General features: G+C 38.7%; 1 protein-coding gene across 1 annotated transcript; it reads right to left on the bottom strand.

Annotated features, from left to right (window-relative positions):
• Window positions 1–2,421: 2,421 nt before the first annotated feature.
• Window positions 2,422–3,333, bottom strand: LOC143643806 (olfactory receptor 4C11-like). The gene has a single exon (XM_077112313.1). It carries the CDS (start codon window positions 3,331–3,333, stop codon window positions 2,422–2,424), a length of 912 nt encoding a protein of 303 aa, XP_076968428.1.
• Between the last annotated feature and the right edge of the window lie 20,557 nt (window positions 3,334–23,890).

Raw genomic sequence — 23,890 nt, 5'->3', positions numbered from 1 at the left:
TAGGTTCTGTGTTAACTTGGCCAAATGATTATGCCTAAATGTCTGGTCAGGCAAGCACTGGTCTAAACATTGCTGCAAGGGTATTTTGAATCAGGTGTATATAATCATCAGTCTGATTGTGTGTGTAGCTGATCACATCTGCTATCAACTAAGGGTCCCCACAATGAGATAATCCAATCAAGTGAGGATTTTTGAGGAAGGAGAGACTCTTTCACTGCTTCTTCAGTCAGTAAGCCTCTGCTGTGGAGTTCATCCAGACCTTTCATCGGAGCCACCAGATTCACAGCCTGCCCTGTGGATTTTGGGCTCTTCCATCCCCACAGTTGCATGAGACACCTTTATAAATCTCATATTTATAGATCTCTCTTGTTGGTTTTGTTTCTCTAAAGAACCCTGTGTTAGTTAGATTCAGTTGTCAACTTGGCCAGGTGAGCATACCTAGTTTTGTTGCTGCGGACATAAGCCAATGGTACGTGAACCTCATCTGTTGCTAATTACATCTGCAGTCGGCTAGGAGGCATGTCTGCTGCAATGAGTGACATTTGACTTAACTGGCTGGTGCTTAAATGAGAGAACGCAATGTAGCACAGCCTAAGCAGCTTGAAATTCCTCATCTCAGCACTTGCAGCTCAGCCCAGGCCTTTGGAGATGCAGAAAGAAGTCACCCCAGGGAAAATTGTTGGAACCCAGGGGCCTGGAGAGAAGACCAGCAGAGACCATCCTGTGCCTTCCACATAAGAAAGAACCTCAGTGGAAAGTTAGCTGCCTTTCCTCTGAAGAATCAACAAAATAAATCCCTTTTTATTAAAAGCCAATCCGTCTCTGGTGTGTTGCATTCTGGCAGCTAGCAAACTAGAACAAACCCTGACTAACAAAACTATCTTCTACCTTGTTAGGTATAAAGGAGTATTGGGAAACAAGAATTAAAGTTTTATTTGCTTTATGTCTTGCCCATGTGAGAATGAATATATTTAAATATATTCTTTATATGACTAGATTCAAATGTTTTGAAAATAGAACCTTAAGACATAAATTCAGGAAAATTTTGAGAGTTCATTTGGAGGGGATAAGAAACAAAATTCCAGTTGTGAATATGGTACAGGCAGCTCTGGAGAATGACCTTTTAAGATTTCAATATTTATTATATCACCAGTTTACTATATAGTATCTGAATTATTGGTAATCCTTTGGAGGAAAGAGCTGATATTTTCCCTCCAGTTGACTAAAATGATTCATTTGCCTAAGAAGTTCATCATTTTCTTTTCCCATCAGCAATATCACTTCTAGTAGCATTTGCTGGTGCCAATGTGATTGGAATAATAACTTAAGTGCCAATATAGCATGTCATTACTTGATTATGAGGTTATGAGCTGGTGTGTGTGTACATACAATACATATAGATTATATTATACATGACATGGAAATATATATTTTAAAACATTCTCATATAAAACTAAAACATCATTTTTTTAGAAACACTAGAGCTGAATTTGTCATCCTTTAGTAATTCCAAAAATCTGAAATTTGAGTTAAACTTTCTATTAAAACAAAAATATCTTATTTCCTCCTTCCTGATACCTACAGCAAACATGATGGAAGACAAAGTTAAGTTTCTGTAGGTACATGGCATAGAAATATCTTGAAACTTCATTTCTTCCTGAAAATGTGACCATAGGAAAAAGTGAGTGCTTATATATATGAAAGACAAAGCTCCTATTCTCCCCTGGAAAAAGATTATCAATTCTCTTCAACATTTTTCTTTCTTCATGACTTATTTTTCTATCATTTTCTTATGCTTATTCTAGCTGCCAAATATTCTCAATTCTTCCTCTCTGGGTCAAAGGGCAATTGAAAGTTTGGTACTGCTAAAGGTATCCAAATGTAAGGCTCCATCATCATCCACAGGATCATAAAGCTTACCAAGAAAAGGATAGATTGGCACTAAACATTCCAAATTTTATTGGAAGTTGAATATCTACCCATAGAGGATCCCCAATGAGTCAGGCTCAGACTAAAATTGCCAAAATAGTATCTTCTAGGGATATCTTCTCTACTCCTTAGGTTAACAAGACAGTGACTTGATTTTTTGGAGTGTCCATTCTCTTATAAACTGGCTTCATGTTGATAAATTCTATAGGAGAATAAAATAAAATCTAGAAAGGAATTTAGTGTTCACATATATATTTTAAGTCATTCTGTTGTTAGGCAATACATTTCTCTATGAATAAGAATTTGAACAAATAGAAAAATTTTCATGTCACAATGGTCAGATGCTGGAAAAATTCAATTGATTATGAGACATGCAAGATTGTTCATTATTTCTCAGTAAGGATTTTTATCTTTCCTGTTCATATAACATAAATTAGCATGTTAAAGAAATATAAACTATTTTCCCCATAAGGTATTTATCCACTGAACTTGTCACTTGCGACACCATAATTTTTTCATGGCAATTTTCACTTCCGCATTCCTCAGTGTATAAATAAGAGGATTAAGGAAAGGAGTCCCAGTTGTGTAAAACACAGCCACCATCTTGTCCACTGGAAATGTGGTTGGTGGCCGTGTGTATATGAATATACACGGACCAAAGAATATGACAACCACAATAAAATGGGATGTACAGGTGGAGAGAGCCTTCCGCCTTCCTTCTGCACTGTGGTTTCTCAGGGAATATAAAATAACTCCGTAGGAGATAAGCAATATCATGAAGCTCACCATGCATATAGCTCCACTGTTAGACACAACCAGCAAATTTATCACGTAAGTATCCATGCAGGCAAGTTTCAACAAGGGCTGCAAGTCACAGAAATAGTGATCAATGGCGTTGGAGCTGCAGAAGGGCAATCTCAGGGCCAGGAAAAGCTGTGCTGAAGAATGGATACACGATCCCATCCAAGCCAGAACCACCAGCACACCACAGACTCGCCGACTCATGATGGTCGTGTATCGCAAGGGCTTGCAAATGGCCACATAACGATCAAAGGCCATGAGAAGGAGCACAAAGATCTCCAGGCACCCAAAGAAATGGCCTGTGAAGACCTGGGTCATGCACTCATTGTAGGAAATGATCTTTTTTTGAAGAAGTGCATCCACAATCAGCCTTGGGGCTGTGGTTGTAGAGAAGCAAGCATCAGCAAAGGACAGGTAGAAGAAAAAGTAGTGCATGGGACTCTGAAGTGTTCGGCTTGCCTTAATAGTCACCACAATGAGAATGTTTCCCACAAGTGTTGCAAGGTAAAGAATCAAGAAGACCCCAAATATTGCTTTCTGCTTTCCAGCATCCTGGGTCAACCCCAACAGAATGAATTCAGCCACAGTCGTATTCATCACCATATCAGAAGCTGGAGGTAGAATGCAGTTGACAAAGATTAAATCTGCAGAGAAAAGAAAATGCAGGAAAAGAAAGGAAGTGACATCTTGGGGAGATGAGTAGGCTAAACTCTGAAGTCCTTGGTTCTGCTCTATACTCTTACTTCTCTCTTTTTTGTGTACCAGAATCCAGAAATCTTTGTAAGTCTATAGATGATCAGGATTCTTGAAGATTTATTTATCTATTCAGAAATTCACTGGATTGAACCAAACCACATGTATTTTGGAACAAAAATAAAATATCTATCACAAATGTTAATTCCTACGAAAACAAAATAATTCAGAGCTACCTCTTTCCTCACTCAAGTGACTTAATTACTTTGAAACTTGGCTTTTATATGAAATATTCACTGCAAATATCTGCCCTACCTTATTCTCCATTTTAATAAGATTTTATAAAAAAATATTTTACCCATGTACATATGCCCATACATACACACTTGTACTGCCAGTATTATACAGCTTATCTATGTGCTTTGAATTCTGAATGACATGTTTCCAATATAATTAAGTAATAATAATGTTACAGAATCACTCCTTAAGAAATTTACTCATTTCTGAGTCCATTATAACAGAATCTTTTTCATCTTTGGTGGAAGACGTTTTACAAATAACTATTTGTAGAACTTTTTACACATGTTTCTAGTGGTTGGCTTCATCAGGTTTCATGATGTAAAAAATGCTCATGTAACACTCTGAGGTTGACAGCATGGATGGAAGCTAAATTACTCTTTGCCTTGCTTTTGAAGCTATCCCACTACTCAGCTTAAAGACAATATTAATTCACTCTGCATATGAACTTGGACTGGTCCTCAATTTCTTATGTTTCTATAGTCAAGGTGGGTTAAACTCATATATGACCCCTTCACCTTTAATTACCCAGGCTATTTCTTCCAAAAATATTGCTTGAAACGACTCTCATTCCAACATTCAATTTTGATGATAATATTTTAACTTTGTTCATAAATGCACATAGTTTTTGTAATTGAAATCATCATCTAATGATGTTTTTATTTTAATTTTCTCTTAGAATAATTATAAGCACTCTCCTGCATTGCTATGGATTTTACATCTAATTATCAATTTAATGGTAGGAAGATGCGTATTTTTAAAAAATCAATATTTGACCACTGTCCATTGAGACGTTTGTTCTTTGTAATTTTCACTCTCATGAATAACAATTTTACAAACAATTTAGAGCTAATTTGTAAGTCCAATGTTGTTTTCCCTTTTGCCTATTTTCATTGTTACATCTCTTAATTAAGATTTCAGCTGCTGGCACCAGATGATCTGAGTTCAAATCCCTATTCCAATGTTTACAAGCTGTGATACGAGTCAAATCACATCAGACATCATCAGGATTGCTGTGCAGAATAAATGAAATAAAAAACGTCTGGCTCATAAGGAACCATGTATGACTCAGCCTTTGCTTTTGCCATTGTATGGCATTAATTTTTCTTTCTGTGTTTTTATTTTTCTTTAAGTGTCATTGTTTTCTTTCCTTTTCTTTTTTTTTTCTTTACATGGACAGGCACTGGTAATCAAACCTGGTCTCTGGCAAGGCAGGCAAGAACTCTGACTGATGAGCCAGAGGAGCCCACCTTGTTTTCATTTTTATACAATCCAATCTGTCAATTTTCCCACTGTTATTTTGTCCATATTTTCCAACTATATAAAATTATATTTGTTCTGTTTCTTACATATCCCCATGACTATCTTTTGTTCACTAGATCACGCAAAATTAGCTTGAGTTACTGTTAGGAATGGGGAACACGCTCCCCTCTTCTTAACATCTAATATGAGTTTTAAGATAGAAGTGGAGACAATCATTAATTCTGTGAGGCACCATGTGACACAAATTGGAGGAACAGAAACCATGTGCAGAAGGGAGAACAAATTCTTGGTAGAGATTGGACAGTGAGGAATTAAATTTTGTCAGAGCTGAACTGTAACTTTAATGGGACAGTGTCAGCTTCTACACCAGGTTCTCTGCAATGTAAACCTTTAACGCTCTGTTCAGAGTTTGTGAGCATGGTCATCAGAGACCGGAGCCTGAAGCCACACTGCTAAGATTCAACATTACCTCATTGTCCATCAGAGGTGTGACAGTAACAGGTCCCTTGGTATCTCATGCTTTATTGTGTTCACCTGTAAAGCAGAAATAATAAAACAGTCCACCTTTCAGGGTTACTCTAAAGTTCAAATAATTTAAAATGTGTGAAAATATAGAATATGCATGTACCCAGTTCCTGAAACCTAAGAGCAGTTTCTCCTGAGTTTCCAAGAGGTGTTTTAAACCATTGAAAACATGAATTCAAATAGCCCATGTACCCATAAAAAACTGCAGAACTCTATTAAGATGATAATTTCCTTTGCTAAGTGGCTGAAATCACATTGGCACTCTGGATGACAGTAGTTTTCTCATGGTGATGTGAAGTCGAAAGGACCTTTCTAGACATCTTCAATGAAGAAAGAAAAGAATAAGTATTGCAGAAGAGTAACAATATCAGGGGCCCATGATAAGAGGAGAGTAAGCAGAAATAAGCTAGATCCTTCATTTTGAAAAGTTTGAGATCCAGATCCAAAAACCTGATTATTAGAGGGCACTGGAATGAGAAAAATGAAATCAAAGTTTGAATAGAAATAACATAACCCACATTATAGCAGGAAGATCAAAAGGAATTTCTAGCTTTGCCAGACTACAGGGTTGTGGAAGAAAAGCTTGGGAAAATAAGTTACCCTCATAAGCAAAGTCTATAAATCAGATAATGAAGGTTTGATATTTTTCTATTGGCAATGCAGAAAATGTTGTGGCACAGTAATGGGAGATCAGCTTTTGTTAAGATTTTGTGGGTCCCTAAAAACCAAAAGAAGGCAGAGCTGTTTCATGGAATTTAGCCACGTTTTCTTCATGGAATTTAGCCAAATCATTCTGTGAAATAATCTGTAATAATTTGTCTAAATCCTGCAAGATGTCAGACTCAGTGAGGGCACCCGTCTTTTGTCTCCTTGACTTAGATGACAAATGGTTTCTTTATGATTCCAACAAGATAAATAATGGCCCTGCATTCATTTCTGGTGTTGACTCACAGGGTCTTCAGACTTCTCACTTCCTTTCCTACAGGATGAGAAGTGCTCACTCAGTCTCCAAGCAATTGCATGACTATGTAGGAGCGATGAAATCAGGCAAATTAGGGTATGTAAGTGTGAGGGCATTATGTGTAAAATGAGTGCAGTCATGAAAGAAACTTTCTCTTCAGCTTTAACAATATCATTTTTGTATTCCTAAAATATAGAATGTAATAATTCATTTCACACAGCATTTAATACTAATTAAATCTTAAAATAAAATGTGTCCTTTAATGTAGTGGAATAAGAATACTTTGGGTGAGATACTTCTGTTTGTATTATTGTGAGAATTATCAACTCATGCATAGCAGAAATTCAGATTGATATTTCATACCATTTTCACAAAGCCAGTTGGGGAATTATTTTAGTGAATCCTCACTTTTTGAAATGTCTATTCTAAACATCTGTACAAGGAAGAACACAAATTCAGCGATTCTCTCTCTTCATGTTTTCCCTCCTGTCTCTCTTTTCATGCCCTTTTTATGCCATGAGAAGGGAAATGGATTTAAAATTCCATGTCTGGACCCCATGTCACTATAAGTGCTCACATACTGGAAGGGGGTTCTAATTCATCTCTTCCAAAGTGCAGCTTCTCGGGTCTCAGTCTTCACTGGAAATTTCTTAACAGTGTATTTGTGGAAAGTTTGTCATTCCATACTCCATTCTCTACAGTTGCCATCACTGATCCCTGATTTGCTGGCTTTTAAGCTACTTGGTCAAAAATCCTGTTTCCATAACAGACAGAGAATTAATGAGCCTCTCAAACTTTCTCTTTTGTTTTCAATGATGCCTGCTCTACCAGAGTATTTGAGCATTCTCTCTTTTGTTTGGCATGTAATCAAGTACAATCTTTTAGGTCTTTGAAGTGAGAGTATATTATTTTCTAAATGCCATACTATAAAGATCAAATTTTAAGGGTTTTGTGCAGCTCAAAAATATTAATATGTTAAGAAAATAAAACACTGCTCTATGTGCAAGATACTCTTAAAGCAAGTTTTACTGTTGGTTGTATTTTCTTTGTATATTATAAACATTTATTTAACTTATTGTAGTTTGAAGTGAAAACATTTCCAAAATGTATGCTCAACATAATCCTTAAAATATCTGCAGTGAAAAAGATTTTTTTCAAATCTGGGACACTAACCATGACTTTCAACCCCCTTCCTCCCTGGCCATCCTCTTTCTTTCCACTTTGCCTCCAGGTGCTTCTGCTTAAGTATGGACCAGCCAAGACTTTGACTTGTCACATATATACATACTCTCAATCCCTGAATTTTCTGATTCTCACAGCAGCTAAGTGCCCTTCCCTCTGCTCAAGCCTCAATCCCCGTTTCTACCTCTAGAAAGAGAACCCGCTTAGTACTGCAACTCCTCAGGAGACCTTCACAGATTTCAAGTAACTCTTGCTACCAGTCTAACACTGCTCAACAACAAATAATTTATTACATTAAATAATGTAATCTCTAATTATAATCTCTCACTTTTGTTAGGTACTTTTGTTCATTGCATTCTATAGTTTGTCTCGAGGTAAGTGAGGCACCTCAGGTGCTGGTGGAGGCTGAGTCTGGTGAGAGCCAGCACAGGGGTTCAGGGACCACAGCTGAAGCCTTCATGCTCATGGCAACCTTCTCACACCTTCCCACACTGCCATGAAGATGGGAGACTCTGGCCCATCAGGCAGAACTAACAAAGAATCATAGACAGGGAAAGAAGGAAACCATTGGTATGGTCAGCACCTGGACAACAGTCAGCATTTTATAGGCATATTTGAGAAGTAACAGTAAGGAGTAGTGGTCAGAGAAGATGGAAGGACTCAGAGCCAGGAGAAAAAGTGTCACTGTGAGCAAGAGCCAGGAAAGACAAAGACTCAGGAAATGGAAAAGGGAAAAAGGCAGGGAGAAAAAGTGAACAAAGAACGTTCTACGGATAAAAGCATTTGAGTGCTTTTGGCCATGTGTGTGTGTAACAGTGGGTCCTGGACACCCCAAGTTAGTATCCAACTATGCATCCCTCTCCTTTTCCTGACATTAACTTCTGCAAATAAGGAATCTTAGGGTACTACAACCTCTGCCTCCTTCCCTTTGCTCTTGTTTTAATCAAAATTGGCCTGAGACAGAGCTGCATAAAGCAAAGCCCAGTGAAAGTTGAGAAGCCCAGAAACATCAGAATCTTCATATGTCTGTGAGAAATTGCCTCAGAAACTTTTATTCTTCATGAGACACAATTAGATGATGTCAGCTTCTCTAAAAGCTTTTCCTAAACTTGAGGCAAGGAAAAAGAAACATTTCAGCTGGACTACAAACTTACCTTTCTTCTGCATGCAAAGGTTTGGCATGGCATCCAATAGAGAGCCCATAGTTTTCTCATTGCAGATCTGGTTCACTTTTGAAGATAAGTCATACACAGTGCATTATAACAAGCAGATTATACTTCAGAGAAAAGTCATTCTTGCTTTACATTTCAGGAGCTATGGGGAGGGAAGATGGCACAGAGAGCCAACCATTCCTAGAAGGCTTTAGTAGATCCCATGAAAGAGGCTGTGATACTGTTAACAGGAAATTTAAGTTCTTACTTCTGCTCTCAGGCATTTCTGGAAAAAAAGATAACATTCTAATTATTCTTTGGTAGAAACATCTCTAAAGCCACTCTATTATGCTAAAATATTACCTAACTGATCAATGAAACATTTTTCCTCCATTGGATATTTATAGGATATCGCCAAAGTTCATAAATGCTCAGTGCTTCCATTCAGACCCCAGAGGTTCAAGATATAGACTGTCCCCTCCTATCCCTGAAGGATTTTCTCAGTGAGCTACTTAGCATTGTTAGTCAAGTGCACAGAAAAACATGGGACCAATTAATCCCAGGGTAGGATCAAAAGGCAGATTTCATACTCTGAATCCTCATCTCCTCCTCTCCCGTCCTGAGGGACATCTTCCATGTCAGTGAGCAGGCACTCAAATCATGACTAACATAAAGAATAAAATATGTGAAAGTACATTGAGAAAGATTATGGTTCAATTCAGTGAATATGCTTACTACAATCAGAATTGTCCTTATTTGAAAAAACGTATGATTTTCTCCCCATGTTTTCAGGAGGAAGAAAGACCACATTGCAGGCTTCAAAAAAGGGACCAGTTTTCAAATAAAGACTTAATAATCTGGTATTTCTGGCTCTTTGGCTTAAAGTTTCTTGGAGAGACTTTGAGCTCACTTTGGACCAGAAGAATCCAGATTCCGTAGTGCCAGAACTGATTCGTCACAAAACCGATCAGTCATCAATCAGGAGCAAAGCCTTAGACTTGGATCAGACATATGAAGAAAACACAAACAAATGTAAACTACAAGGGGAGAGAAAAAGCTCCAGATGCAAAAGGATCCGGTTTATAAGCTGAACTTCAGAGAACAGAAGTGAGGAGTAGGCTTGGGCTCCCACGAATCTAGTCACACTTGATGAACTGTCCCCATGTGAATGTGTCTCAAAATTAATGGGGTTTTTGGGTCCTTTTCTCATTTTGCTTTCTTCCCCAAGAATCCTACTCAGGAATGATTATATTGTCTACATGAGGACAGCACATTTTCTCTTTTCTGTCAATCAAGTTTATTAAAACACAAGATTTTCAAGTGGAATTTTCCACTCAGTTGCTTCAACTCAGTTTTCATTCCGTAATTTTCCGTGGCATTTTAAAATGTGCACTATTCAAAGCACAAATAAGAGGGTTGAGCCAGGAATTCCCAATAGTGTAAAACAGTCACCATCTTGTTCACAGAAAATGTGGTTGGGGGGTGAGCATATGCAAATATACGTGGAGCAAAGAATGAGGTGACCATGATTATGTGGGAAGGGCAAGTGAACATAGCTCCCCTTCTTCATTCTGCACTCTAGTTTCTCAGGGAATGGAAGATTAAAATATAGGAGATAATCAGAATTATATAACTCACCATGCATATTGCACCACTATTAAAAATCATCAGTACATTTATGGCAAATGTATTTATGCAAGCAAGTTTCATCAACGGCTGCCACAGAAGTCATTTCGGCGCTAACATAATCTGTGCTGAAGAATGGACAAAAGATCCCACACAGCTCAGATTCACCAATGCACAACTGAGATGTTGGCTCATGATGATTGTGTACCACAGAGGATTGCAAATGGTAACATAATGACCAAAGGAACTGAGGATGAGCCGCAGAGCCTCCAGACACCTTAAAAAGTGAAGTACAAAGGTCTGAGTGAGGCAGAGTTTGTAGGAGATGACTTTCTCCTAAGACACAGCACCTACAATCAACCTGGGAGACATGGTTGTGGAGAAACAGGCATCAGCAAAGGATAAGTAGAAAAGACAAAAATGCATGGATGTCCCAAGTATCTGCCTGTATCTTATGGTCATCCCAATATGGAAATTCACCAATGGAGTTACAAGGTCAATAAACAAGAAGACCACAAACACTATCTCCTCCTTTAGGACATCCTGCATTAACCCCAGCAGAATGAATACATTCACACTGCTATTAAGGTACATGGTCACAGTGGGTGTAGAAAGGACTCAGCTGAGAATGGCTTATTTGCAAAGAAAACTGAGAAAGTTGTCATTTAACAAGAGTAGTGGGCTTGAATTCTTCATTACTACCCGTATTTCAATTCTATGACTACAATAATCCGGTGGTTCCCAATGTTTTCCACATGTTATGATAGAATGGACAATTTTTTTGAAAATGTTAATGACCCTACTATAGCCACTGGGCCTTCCTGTAAGAGACAAATATTATATTTGCAAAACAAAAACACACAAGTGGTGGACTGTGTTTTCTGACAAGGACTGAGAACTGCTCATGTTGCTTTACTAACTCAATAAGTTAATTCAATGTCATAAATTGTTTACTTCATCTGCAAACTACAGATTCTAATGGCACTTTATTAAGTGTATTATTATATATAATATATGTATATCGATTTTGGATCTCAATAACTGAAAAACAACATTCCTATATTCTTCAAAAACATTAAATTTGCAGATTCTCTCTCTAGAAAAACATGATATTGCATTCATTAATCTTGACCTTATCAGAGTATGGGTTGGATTAGATTGTAAGAAGAAAATATTTCTCAAATGTTTAGCTCCTCATGATCATAATTTTAACTCCATTATCTTTCAGAAGATATTTGTATCTGCTAAGGTTCTCTAGAGAAACAGAATTAGCAGGAAATATTCATAGATGTAAAATTTATAAGAGTGTCTCCTATAACCATAGCAACATAGAATACAAAATCCATAGCGCGGGCTGTTAAGCTGACGACTCTACTGAAGTATGTGGACAAACTCCCCAGGAGAGGCTTACTAGCCAAAGCAGGAAGAGAAACTGTCTCTTCTGAAACTTCCTCAAAAGCCTCCCAATGATTAGATTAAATGTCACTCATTGCAGAAGACACTTCCCTTGTCTGAGTACAAATGCTACAGCTGTGGATGCAGCCAGTGTGATCATAACAAATGTCCTCATAGCAACAGACAGGCCAGCACTTGTCCAACCAGACAAATGTGCACCTGGCCAAATTGACACATGAACTGGACAATAATAACATTAAGTGTTTGAATAAATCCCTGAAGCTTGCATTATTGAGGGAAATTATTGCATATATGAAATCATCCATTTTTCATACTAGATGTATGGTATTGAGATTCAGAACCTATGGATCAACATGAAGTACAGCATTTTATATTTATATAAACTAAACAATGTCTTTTCTCACATATGGTTCTATCACAACCTTGTAGAGTTTTTGTTTTCTTCTATTTGTTTCTGTTTTAATATAATTCTGAAATGTGTTTCAGTTTTGCCATACAGATATTTCCATTTTCTACACTATTATTGGCTTATATACATACATTTCTATATTAATATCTTCATCAATAGTGTTACCATATAGTTTGATTTTAACATTGGATTGTAAATGACTTTTACCACTTTACAACTAAGAATACATAATATAATTATCCTTTTTAGAAACAAATATCATGAAATGGGTTGAATTGAACAATAAGAATTTATTTGCCCATGATTTGAGGCTAAACAGAACTCCAAATCAAAGTTTCATTAAGAGAATGCTTTCTTCCCGAAGTCAGGCATTCTGGAGCTGTCTGCTGATGATCCTTTGACTTAGCATGTCGTGTGGTGAGGCATATAGAAGCTTCTCCTTCATGCTCCTTTTCTCTCTCCCTTTTCTTCCTGGTTCCATTGTTGTTCAGTTTCCAGCTTCCTTTGACAATATCGCTGTGTGTCTTCATTTCATTCCACTTATACAGGACTCCAGAAATAGGATAGAATTAAGGCCCATTCTTATTTCAGTGGGCCACACTTAAACTGAAGTAATCTCATAAAATCACCATAGCTACAATTGACTCATATCCACAGGAATGAATTAAATTTGAGAACACATTTTTCTTTGGTACATACACTTTCAATCCACTGCAAGCAAGAACTATTAGCTCCTTTCATACTATTCCAGTTTTTCATGGGCAAAATCATTATGTACTTTATTTCAGTGTCCTTGTTATGTATATATAGGACAATTATTTTCCATCGTTTCTGAACATGTGGAAGATGGCAGAGATTTCTCATAGAAATCAAATTTGTTACATTATCTTCTTTGCTTAAGTGGTGTAATTAATATCACTGCTGTATTAGGGTTCTCTAGAGAAACAGAATCAGCAGGAAATATTAGTAAATATAAAATTTATAAAAGTGCTTCACATAACCATGTGAATATAAAGTCGAAAATCAGTAGGTCAGGCTGTGATGATGATTCTGATGGATGGTTAGGATGAACTCCCCAAGAGAGGCTCACCAGCTGAAGCAAGAAGAGAACCTGTCTCTTCTGAATCCTCCTTTAAAGGCTTCCAGTGATTAGATTAAGTATCACTCATTAAAGAAAACACTCCCTTTGGCTGATTACAAATGAAATCAGCTGTGGATGTAGCTGACATGATCATGATTTAATTCTATGAAATGTCCTCATAACAAAAGAGAGGCCAGCACTTGCCCAACCAGACAAACAGGTGCCACCACCTGGCCAAGTTGACACATGAACCTGACCAAGGTAGCCCACCCTTTGTCAATTTGGCAGCTTAACTTATCATCTTAAACCACACCTAATTTCTAAATAGAAACTAATAAAAGTCACATTTTTTCCTCACCTTACAATACTCAACTGTCCTGCATATAACTGGAAATATATTAAATCTCTCCAGAATAAGGGTGCAAGTCCTTGAGTAATATTCATTCTTAAACTTGATATCTTGTAACTAAAATAGTATAACATGAACAAAACAGCATTATAATTATTGTTCCTGTAACTGATCACATTGTCGTAGTTCATATTTATCACTACCTTCTTCCACTACCCATTCCATATTCCCTTTACCCTCAGCAAGCACTTCAGTTGGCTGTGGTTCTTTGCCTGCTGGAGTGACCCAAACCTTCATTCCTGAAGTTTAAGAGCCATTGGTATCCCTGCCTGGATTGGGTTGTTGCAGTTCTCCATTGATTTTTAGTAATAGGGCATGGTAATACTAAAAGACACCATAGGGATCTCCTATATTCCAGGAAAACTCTTTTTACTTCTATTGTGTAGTTGCAGTCCTATTTCCCTCTGATAGTCAGGGTCAATCACCCCAGCCATAATGTAATCCTTTCTCGGCTTGTTGATCCAGGGGCATGAGTAGCCCAAAGCGACCAGGTGGCAGTCTAAGATACCAGTTTGATGGAATCTTTATTTCTCTTGGTGGAAGCACTCACCTTTTGAAACTAAAACCTGTAGACCAGCAGAGCTCAGGGCCACAGGGACAGGAAGCAAAAAGATTCCTAGTGGATCCTTAGGGGTAATAGTGAGTGGTGCCACTCCCATTTCCATCCCTAGGGTCCTGGATCCATTGATCCTGGCAGTGGGTGAAACAGCACCATATATTGGATGCTGATTCAGAGCAAACAAAACTTACTTGAGAACATTACCCCAGCCCTTCAAGGTATTGCCACCTAGTTGGCACTGTAATTGAGTTTTCAAAAGGCTGTTCCACTGTTCTATCAATCCATCTGCTTCTGGATGATGGTGAACATGGTAAAACCAGAGAATAACATGAGCTTGTTCCCATTCCCACACTTCATTTTCTGTGAAGTGTTTTCCCTGATCAGAAGCAATATTGTGTGGCATACCGTGGCAATGGATGTCATTCTGTAGGCCCACAAATTGCAGTTTTGGCAGAAACATTGCATGCAGGGAAAGCAAACCTATATTCAGAGTATGTGTCTATTCCAGTTAGTATAAACCACTGCCATGAAGGGAGTGGTCCAATGTAATCAACCTGCCAGCATGTATCCAGCTGATTACCTCAAAAAATGGTGCTATATTGGGGACTGAGTGCAGGTGATTGGTGCTGGCAGGTTGGGCACTCAACAGTGGCTATAGCCAGGTCAGCCTTGGTGACTGAAAGTCCATGTTGCTGAGCCTATGCACAACCTCCATTCCTACCACCATGAGTACTTTGTTCATGAGCCCATTGGGCAATAGCAGAAGTTGCTATGGAAAGAGGCTGATGAGTATCCACAGAACAGGTCATTCTATCCACTTCATTATTAAAACCTTCCTCTGCTAAAGTCACCTTCTGGGATGCATTCACATGGGACACAGATAGCTTCATGATTTTAGCCCACTCAGGAAGGTCTATCTATATACCTCTTCTCCAGTCTTCTTTATCACCAATTTTCCAATTATGATCTTTCCAAGTCCCTGACCAACCAGCCAAACCATTAGCAACAGCCCATGAGTCAGTATACAAATGCACCTCTGGCCAGTTCTCCTTCCAAGCACAATGAACAGCCAGGAGCACTGCTGGAAGCTCTGCCCACTGGGAGGACTTCTTCTCACCACTTTCCTTCAAGGACACTTGAAGATGTTGTAGTGCTGCAGCTGTCCACTTATGGGTGGTACCTGCATATCGTGCTGAACCATCTGTAAACCAGGCCCAAGTTTTCTTTTCCTCAGTCAACTCACTGTAAGGAACTCTCCAAGAGGCCATAGCTCTCGTCTGGGAAAGAGAAAGTAATGTGGCAGGAGTGGAGACCATGGGAATTTGGGCCGCTTCCTCATGTAACTAACTTGTGCCTTCAAGACATTCTCTGGCCCTATCTTGTATATACCATTTCCATTTTATGATGGAGTGCTGCTGCACATGACCAACTTTATGGTGTGGTGAGTCAGACAATACCCAGCTCATGATAGGCACTCAGATCTCATGGTAACTTGGTGGTCCATGGTTAAGCATTCAGTCTCTACTTAGGCCCAGGAGCAGGCCAAGGACTGTTTCTCAAAAGGAGAGTAGTTGTCTGCAGCAGATGGTAAGACTTTGCTCCAAAATCCTAAGGGTCTGCATTGTGATTCTCCTATAGGGGCCTGCTAAAAGCTCCAAACACATCTCTAGTTGCCATTGACACCTGCAGCACCATTGGATCTGCTGGATCATACAGCCCAAGTGGCAGAGCAGCTTGTACAGAAACCTGGACCTGTCACAGAGCCCCTTTTGTTCAGGTCCACATTCGAAATTAGCTATTTTTCTGATCATTCGATAAATGGGTCAGAGTAGCATACTCAAATGAGGAATACATTGTCGCTATAATCCAAAGAGACCAACTAAGCATTGTGCCTCTTTTTTAGTTTTAGGAGGGGCCAAATGCAGCAACTTATCCTTCATCTAAAAGAGATAACTTGACATGCCCCACACCACTGGACACCTAGAAATTTCACTAAGGTGGAAGTTCCCTGTATTTTTGTTAGATTTATCTCTCGTCCTCTGACACACAAATGCCTAACCAGTAAGTCTAGAGTAGTTGCTATTTCTTGCTCACTAGATCCAATCAACATGATATTATCAATATAATGGACCAAGGTGATGTCTTGTGTGAGGGAGAAATGATAAAAGTCCCTATGGACAAGATTATGACATAGGACTGGAGAGCTGATATACCTCTGAGGTAGGACAGTGAAAGTATATTGCTGACCTTGCCAGATGAAAGCAAACTGTTTCTGGCAGTCCTTACTAACAGCTATTGAGAAAAAAGCATTTGTCAGATCAAGAGCTGCATATCAGGTACCAGGGGATGGACTGATTTGCTCAAGCAATGATACCAATCTAGAAGAGCAGCTGCAATTGCAGTTACCACCCAGTTGAGCTTATGATAATCCACTGTCATCCTGTAAGACCCATCTGTTTTCTGCACACATCAAATAGGAGAGTTGAACGGGGATGTTGTGGGAATCACCACATCTGCATCCTTCAAGTCCTTAATAGTGGACGTAATCGCTGCTATCCCTCCAGGAATCCAGCATTACTTCTGATTTACTATTTTGTTGGTAGGCACAGTTCTAGTGGCTTCCACTTGGCTTTTCCCATCATAATATCTCTCACTGTATGGGTGAGAGAGCCATTATGGGGATTCTGCCAGTTACTCAATATGCCTATTCCAATTATACATTTTGGAACTGGGGAAATAACTACAGAATGAGTCTAGATGCCCATTTGACCCACTGTGAAATGGACCTGAGCTAAAATTCCATTGATCACCTGACCTCCATAAGTCACTCTCTGACTGGTGAACCAAAGTTCATTTTGAGTACCCTGGAATTAATGTCACTTCTGAACCAGTGTCTAATAATCCCCAAAATATCTGATCATTTCCCTTTCCCCAGTGCACAGTTACCCTGGTAAAAGGCTGTTGGTCTCCTTGGGGAAGTCTTGGAGAAAGAGTAACAGTATAAATTTGTGGCAGTGTAACAGGGTTCTCCCCCAAAGGAACCTGGGCTCCCCTTCATTCAAGGGGCCCTGGGTCTGTAAACTGTCTCAAGTCTGAAAACTGATTAAGAGGCTGTGACTCTCTGTTTTTGCAATTCAAGTTAGACTTCTGTTCACTTGACCTAGACCTGTTTTGTTTATATAGCTCAAACAAGTATTTAGTAGACTGCCCATCTATTGCATTACTAGGTGTTCTAGTTTGCTAGCTGCCGGAATGCAACACATCAGAGACGGATTGGCTTTTAAAAAAGGGGATTTATTTTGTTGGTTCTTCAGAGGAAAGACAGCTAACTTTCCACTGAGGTTCTTTCTTACGTGGAAGGCACAGGATGGTCTCTGCTGGTCTTCTCTCCAGGCCCCTGGGTTCCAACAACTTTCCCCGGGTGATTTCTTTCTCCATCTCCAAAGGCCTGGGCTGAGCTGCGAGTGCCAAGATGAGGAATGCTGAGCTGCTAGCAGTGCTACGTTGCAATCTCTCATTTAAGCACCAGCCAATTAAGTCAAACATCACTCATTTCAGCAGACACGCCTCCTAGCTGACTGCAGATGTAATTGGCAACAGATGAGGTTCACATACGGTTGGTTTATGTCCGCAGCAACAAGACTAGGTATGCTCACCTGGCCAAGTTGACAACTGAATCTAACTAACACACTAGGTTTCCCACGATTAACTAGCCAACACCACAAATCTCTGAAAGCCAGGTTATTTTGACTCCTGCTTTGAGTTTGCTGTCTATTATCATAGCCACATCTACCCTGTGTTTGGTGATTAAGTCCTGCAACCAGGCTTCTGCCAACTCAGGATCTGCTCATCCCCATTGTATTTAAGGATTCCAGTTCAGTGACAGCAGTTCCTGCAGTTAGAAGAACTGCAACTACAGAGTTCTTCAGGGACAACGTCATTAGTCTTACAAATTTATTTCTTACTGTTCTGGTAAAAGGTGCATATTCTAGACATTCCTGGGGTGTAAGTGCAGGCTTTGCATGATAAATCCACTCTAACATTCTGATTTCTCTAAGCCTCTGGATCCCTTCATCTACATTATACTAGGGCAGTTCTGGCATTTCAACCTCAGGTAATGTTGGCTATCTTTTGATCAATGTTTCAGCCAACCATCCAAACAACCTGTTACTGCCTTTTCTAACCCCTCGAGCTATAACATTGGATACAGAATCTCTGCTTCGTGGAGCCACATCAATAAATTCAGCCTGATCCAGCCTTATATTCCTCCCACCATTATCCCACACCCTTAAAATCCATTGCCACACATATTCTCCTGAATTCTGTCTATATAAGTTGGAAAATCACGCAGTTCTTTTAGAGTATAACATACTTCCTCATGTCTGATACTTTGTACTTCACCTTTAGGGGCCTGTTGTGACTTCAATCTAGTTATAGGTCTGGAAGAAATGAGGGGTGGTGGGGGTAGGTCATGAAAAGAATTAGATGTATATTCCAAGCCATTTGTTTCAAGACATTCATTTGCAATTTCACCTGGTGAAACCGGATTAATCACTCTAGGGCAAATCCCTTCAGGTGGAGGTTGGGTGGCCTCAAGGCAGGTTGGCCTCAAGGCAGACTGGAGGTGGGGCAGCTGTGTCCTCAAGACAGACTATTACAGAGTTACCTAGAGAAGAGTCAGTGTGACCTAGGGTTTCAACTTCTCCGCTCACATCATTACCAATCCATATGTCACCATCCCATTTTTCAGGATCCCACTCCTTTCCCATCAGTGCCCTTGTTTTAACAGCAGACATCCTGCCACATTGAGATTTCAGTTTATGTTGCAATGTTGCTACTCTAACAATAAGATTCTGAGTCTGATTTTCAGATATCTCAAGTCTATGGCTACAAGAAATAAGATTTTCCTTCAGGTCATTCACAGAAACGTCTACATCTGTCAGACGGTGTTTAAGCTTCTCATTAGAAGCCTTAAGCCCATCCCTTTCACTCCTTAATGTATCCAGTGTATCTAACAACAACAAGCCAACTTCTCTATACTTCCTATTTCCACAAAACCCTTTCCCCCAGAGTCTGACTCTTTATAACCAAAGCATTAGAAGAACTAAATGGTGATATTTTGACTATCTCTTTTGACAACTCACCCCTTGGATTGGCAATGTCATTCTGATTATGGGAATCGGAAGCCTTAGTGGCTTTGAGTCCAGTCAGAGTAGAAAACCATTCATAAAAACACATTTTTAAGATTCTATTTCTTAATAACCACTCCTGGTACCAAGTTGTATTAGTTAGGGTTCTTTAGAGAAAAAGAATCAATAGGAAATATTTGTAAATAAAAAATTATTTAAAGTGGCTCACATAATTGTGGGAACATAGGGTCCAAAATATGTAGAGTAACCTGTGAAGCTGATGATTCCGTTGGAGAATTTGGATGAACTCCACAGGAGAGGCTCACTGGCTGAAGCAGGAAGAGAAACTGTCTCTTCTGAATCCTCCTTAAAAGGCTTCCAGTGATTAGATTAAGCATCACTCATTAAAGAAGACACTTCCTTTGGCTGATTACAAATGAAATCATTGCGGATATAGCTGATGTAATCATGACTTAATTCTTTGAAATGTCCTTATAGCAAAAGACAGGCCAGGATTTGCCCAACCAGACAAACAGGCACCACCACCTGGCCAAGTTGACACATGAACAGACCATGACAACAGCATTAATTTCTTTGATTACCAATGATAGCATATTTTTGTAAATTTGTACTTCATACATTTCATTTGTCCTAAATTATGTATAACTTTGGCCAATCAATTTTTCAATGCCCCTCATTATTGAGGCATTCTCTTTTTTTTCATTCTTATAGAGTAAAACCTGTCAAAATTTTTTCCCTTTGCAGTTTAGTACATTATTGCTATTACCAAAGTTAAAATTTTTACATTGTCTTACACTATTTCTTTACAGTTTAATATTAATCTCAGGTGATCTGGAATTTTTTTAGTATTAGTTTTGAGATATTTTCCTTATTTGATTAATCACTACTCCAACAATGAGTCAATAACTCTATCACGTCAATTATCATGTACATACTAAGAAATTTCTCAGATCTGTTGTAGATGTCACAGAAAGATGTCCTCAACTTCTTTACAATTGACATGGAAGGATAACATATCTCTACATAACAACATTAATTACACAGAAATTACATGCAATTGCACAGGATTGTGTCAAATGAATTATGGTTCAAAAAGTAAAGAGATTATTAATGAGAATGCATTAACTGGTCACTAAAGGTTTAAAACTGAGGGAAAACTAGAATTATGAATTTAAATGTGTGAAACTCAAGTTTCCAACTACGTTTTCTGAAACTCAGGTATTCAATAAACATCTATCTATTTACACTGACCAAAACATTTCAAAAGTCAGAATTCAAAATGTCCAAATACTCTAATAAATTTATTTGATCTAAATAAAATCTGAATATTCTTACAGCCTAACTGAAATAATATTAGCTCAATATGATAGCACTAATTCTTTTATTAAACTAGAAACTCTGAATGGCAGTTTCAGTTATCTCCTGCAAGCATAAAATAGAAAATGAATGAAATATTACTCAATTTCTGTTCATTAGGTCATTAATGAAAGCTATAGTCAAAAAATGTATTCTTGGCTGTAAGGAAAGGAACAAAGTAGGTGAGAAATGTGAGAAAAAATATACATAAGAATGGGAGAAGTACACAATGCTTCAAGTAAACATAGAAATGACCTCCAAGAAAGTTACACTCTTATTTTAAAAGTTTTAAGAGACAACGTTTGTGGGCAGACAATGGACAGCCATGACAGCCAGTTCATGTTATACTATATATCTTCCTTTAAATAAGCAAAGGGAAGGTTTTAGGATGTCATGGTATGAACGCAGTGGTTGAACAAAATGAATGCCTTACCGCAAACCAACACCACCTCAGTTTTATAATTTTTTTTCAGTCCTTATTTCTTAACACTCTTGGACTATCTGACCTGTCTGATTTGGGGCAAGAATGGGTCAAATATTGGATCATGCAATTCTCTCTTCCTTAATATCTGTATTTTTAATTTATCTGTAGGTATTTTAACCAGTTCAAATTATAACTGGTCCCAAACATTTTAAACTAGTCCCAAGTATTCTTTTTTTCCAGTTAATAAACATATACCCGAACCCCTGTGGCCAATAGTACTATGGGATTTCTTTAATATTTACTGAACTGAACAACATGATCCTAAATTAAATATTGTTCTTGTACTATGACCTCAAAACTTAAATAGATTTTTATACTTATAATTTCATTTGTCCTGGAAATTTTCTTATAAGCTAAATGTAGCCATTTGCCTTCTTCTTTTTACATGTATGAGTTGAACTGTGATATAAAAAGTTAAGTATAGAAAAGTTGGGGTGGAATTAGGACATAATGTTCCTCTATAGCTACTCCCTCTAGTATCTATTAGTCATATAAAATGTCAATTCCAACAATCCATACAAATTACTTCCCAGAAAAGAGAATTCATTAGTAGCAAAATAGAATGCCAGTGAATACTTTAATTTCCTGCCCTTTTACCACAATCAAGTTTATTAAACATTTATGATGGGAGAAATATCAAAGGATCAAACTAGATACATAATGGATAACAATGAAGGGAGGAAAGAGCAAAGAGTCAACGAAGTGAGAGAAGGAAATAACAGAGTGATAATGAGCAGAGAGCAGGAAAGAAGAAGCAGGGGGTATGATACAGAATGATAGGTAGGCTAGAAGTGAGAAAAGTATTTTCAAGGATGATCTGACCAAGTTTTCACCAGAGTTCGCAGCTTTCCTCCAATCCCCAGCACTAACAGTTCCCCCCAAACTGGAGAGATATGACAGTGTGGACCATGAGCAATGGTAACCGTGTGTCCTAACCACTTGGGACAATGGTGTAGAAGCAGCCTTAAATATACACTGTTCCTGAAACATCATCATTAACCTTAAATTCTTCAAGTGTGGGGACCCCCAAGAATAGAAAACTTGTGGGTTGGCCTGAACGCCATAGTACAGTACACTCCTTTCTGTGACCAGAGTGGCTTTTGAGAGATAATGTACTTTTATGTGGAAGCCAGGGAATGTTTAGGACACAGGACCTACAATCACCTTTCCTTTTGGAAATCCTCTCCAAGGGCTCTAGTATTTTGTAGGAGACCAAATGATCACAGAGCTTATCAGGTCAGTCTTCAGAAGGAGAAATGAAGAAAATATTATCGATGGAGAAATGTACAAAATATTATAGACTAATGGAAAAGTTATCACCTATGATCTATGTTGAGCAAATATATGCCTGCTATCTTACAACTTAAATAGTATAACAGGAACAAAACAGCATTATAGTTCTCATTTCTGTAACTAATCACGTGGTCAAAGTTCATATTTATCACTACCTTCTTCCACTACTCATTCCATGTTCCCTTTACCCTCAGCAAGCACTTCAGCAGGCCGTGATTCTTTGCCTGGTGGGGTGACCCAAACCTTCATTCCTGAAGTTTCAGAGCCATTGGTAGTCCTGCCTGGATTGGGTTGTTGCAGTTTTAATTGATTTTAATCACAGGGCATGATAGTACTTAAAGATGCCTTAAGGGACCTCCTTTATTCCAAGAAAACTCTTCTCTACCCCCATTATGTAGTTGTAGTCCTACTTCCCCCTGATATTCAGGGTCAATCAACCCAGACAATAATGTAATACCCTTCTTGGCTTGTTGATCCATTGGCATAATATCTCAAAGTGATGAGGTGACAGTCTTAACTTCCAGTTCAATGGAATCATTGTTGTTTCTCCTGGAGGATGCGCTCCCCATTTTGGAACTAAAACCTGTAGACCAGCAGAGCTCAGTGTCGCAGGGACAGGAAGCAAAAATTTTCCTAGTGGATCACTAGGGATAATAGTGAGTGGTACCATTACCATTTCCACCCCTTGGTTCCTGGACCAATGGATCCTGGCAATGGGAGAAATAGCACCGTACAGCAGACGCTGATTCAGAGCATATACGTCTTCCTGGAGAACATTACCCCAGCCTTTCAAGGTATTACCAATTAGTTGACACCATAATTGAGTTTTCAAAAGAACATTCCAGCTTTCTATCAATCCAGCTGCTTCTGGATGATGGGAAACATGGTAAAACCAGAGAATTCCATGAGCATGTGCCCATTCCCACACTTCGTTTGCTTTGAAGTGTGTTCCTTGATCAGAAGCAGTGCTATGTGGAATATCATGACAATGGATAAGGCATTCTGCAAGCCTATTTGGTAGAAGTGTTGCGTACAGGGAAAGCAAACCCATATCCAGAGTATGTGTCTATTCCAGTTAGAACAAATTGCTGCCACTTCCATGAAGGGAGTGGTGCAATGTAATCAAGCAGTCACCATGTAGCTGGCTGGTCACCTCGGGGAATGTTGCCATATAGGGGGCTGGTGTGGGTCTCTGCTGCTGGCAGATTGGGCACACAGCAGTGGCTGTAGCCAAGTCAGCCTTGGTGAGTGGAAGTCCATGTTGATGAGTCCATGCATAACCTCCATCCTTACCACCATGACCAC

Source organism: Tamandua tetradactyla, chromosome 8 (genome assembly GCF_023851605.1).
Source record: "Tamandua tetradactyla isolate mTamTet1 chromosome 8, mTamTet1.pri, whole genome shotgun sequence".
Classification (NCBI taxonomy): domain Eukaryota; kingdom Metazoa; phylum Chordata; class Mammalia; order Pilosa; family Myrmecophagidae; genus Tamandua; species Tamandua tetradactyla.
The sequence above is the reverse complement of the archived record's forward strand: the minus strand, read 5'-3'. Positions and strand labels throughout refer to the sequence as shown.

Coding starts and splice junctions, on each gene's coding strand:
- LOC143643806 (XM_077112313.1), bottom strand. CDS start 3,333: ATGGTGATGAATACGACTGTGGCTGAATTCATTCTGTTGGGGTTGACC.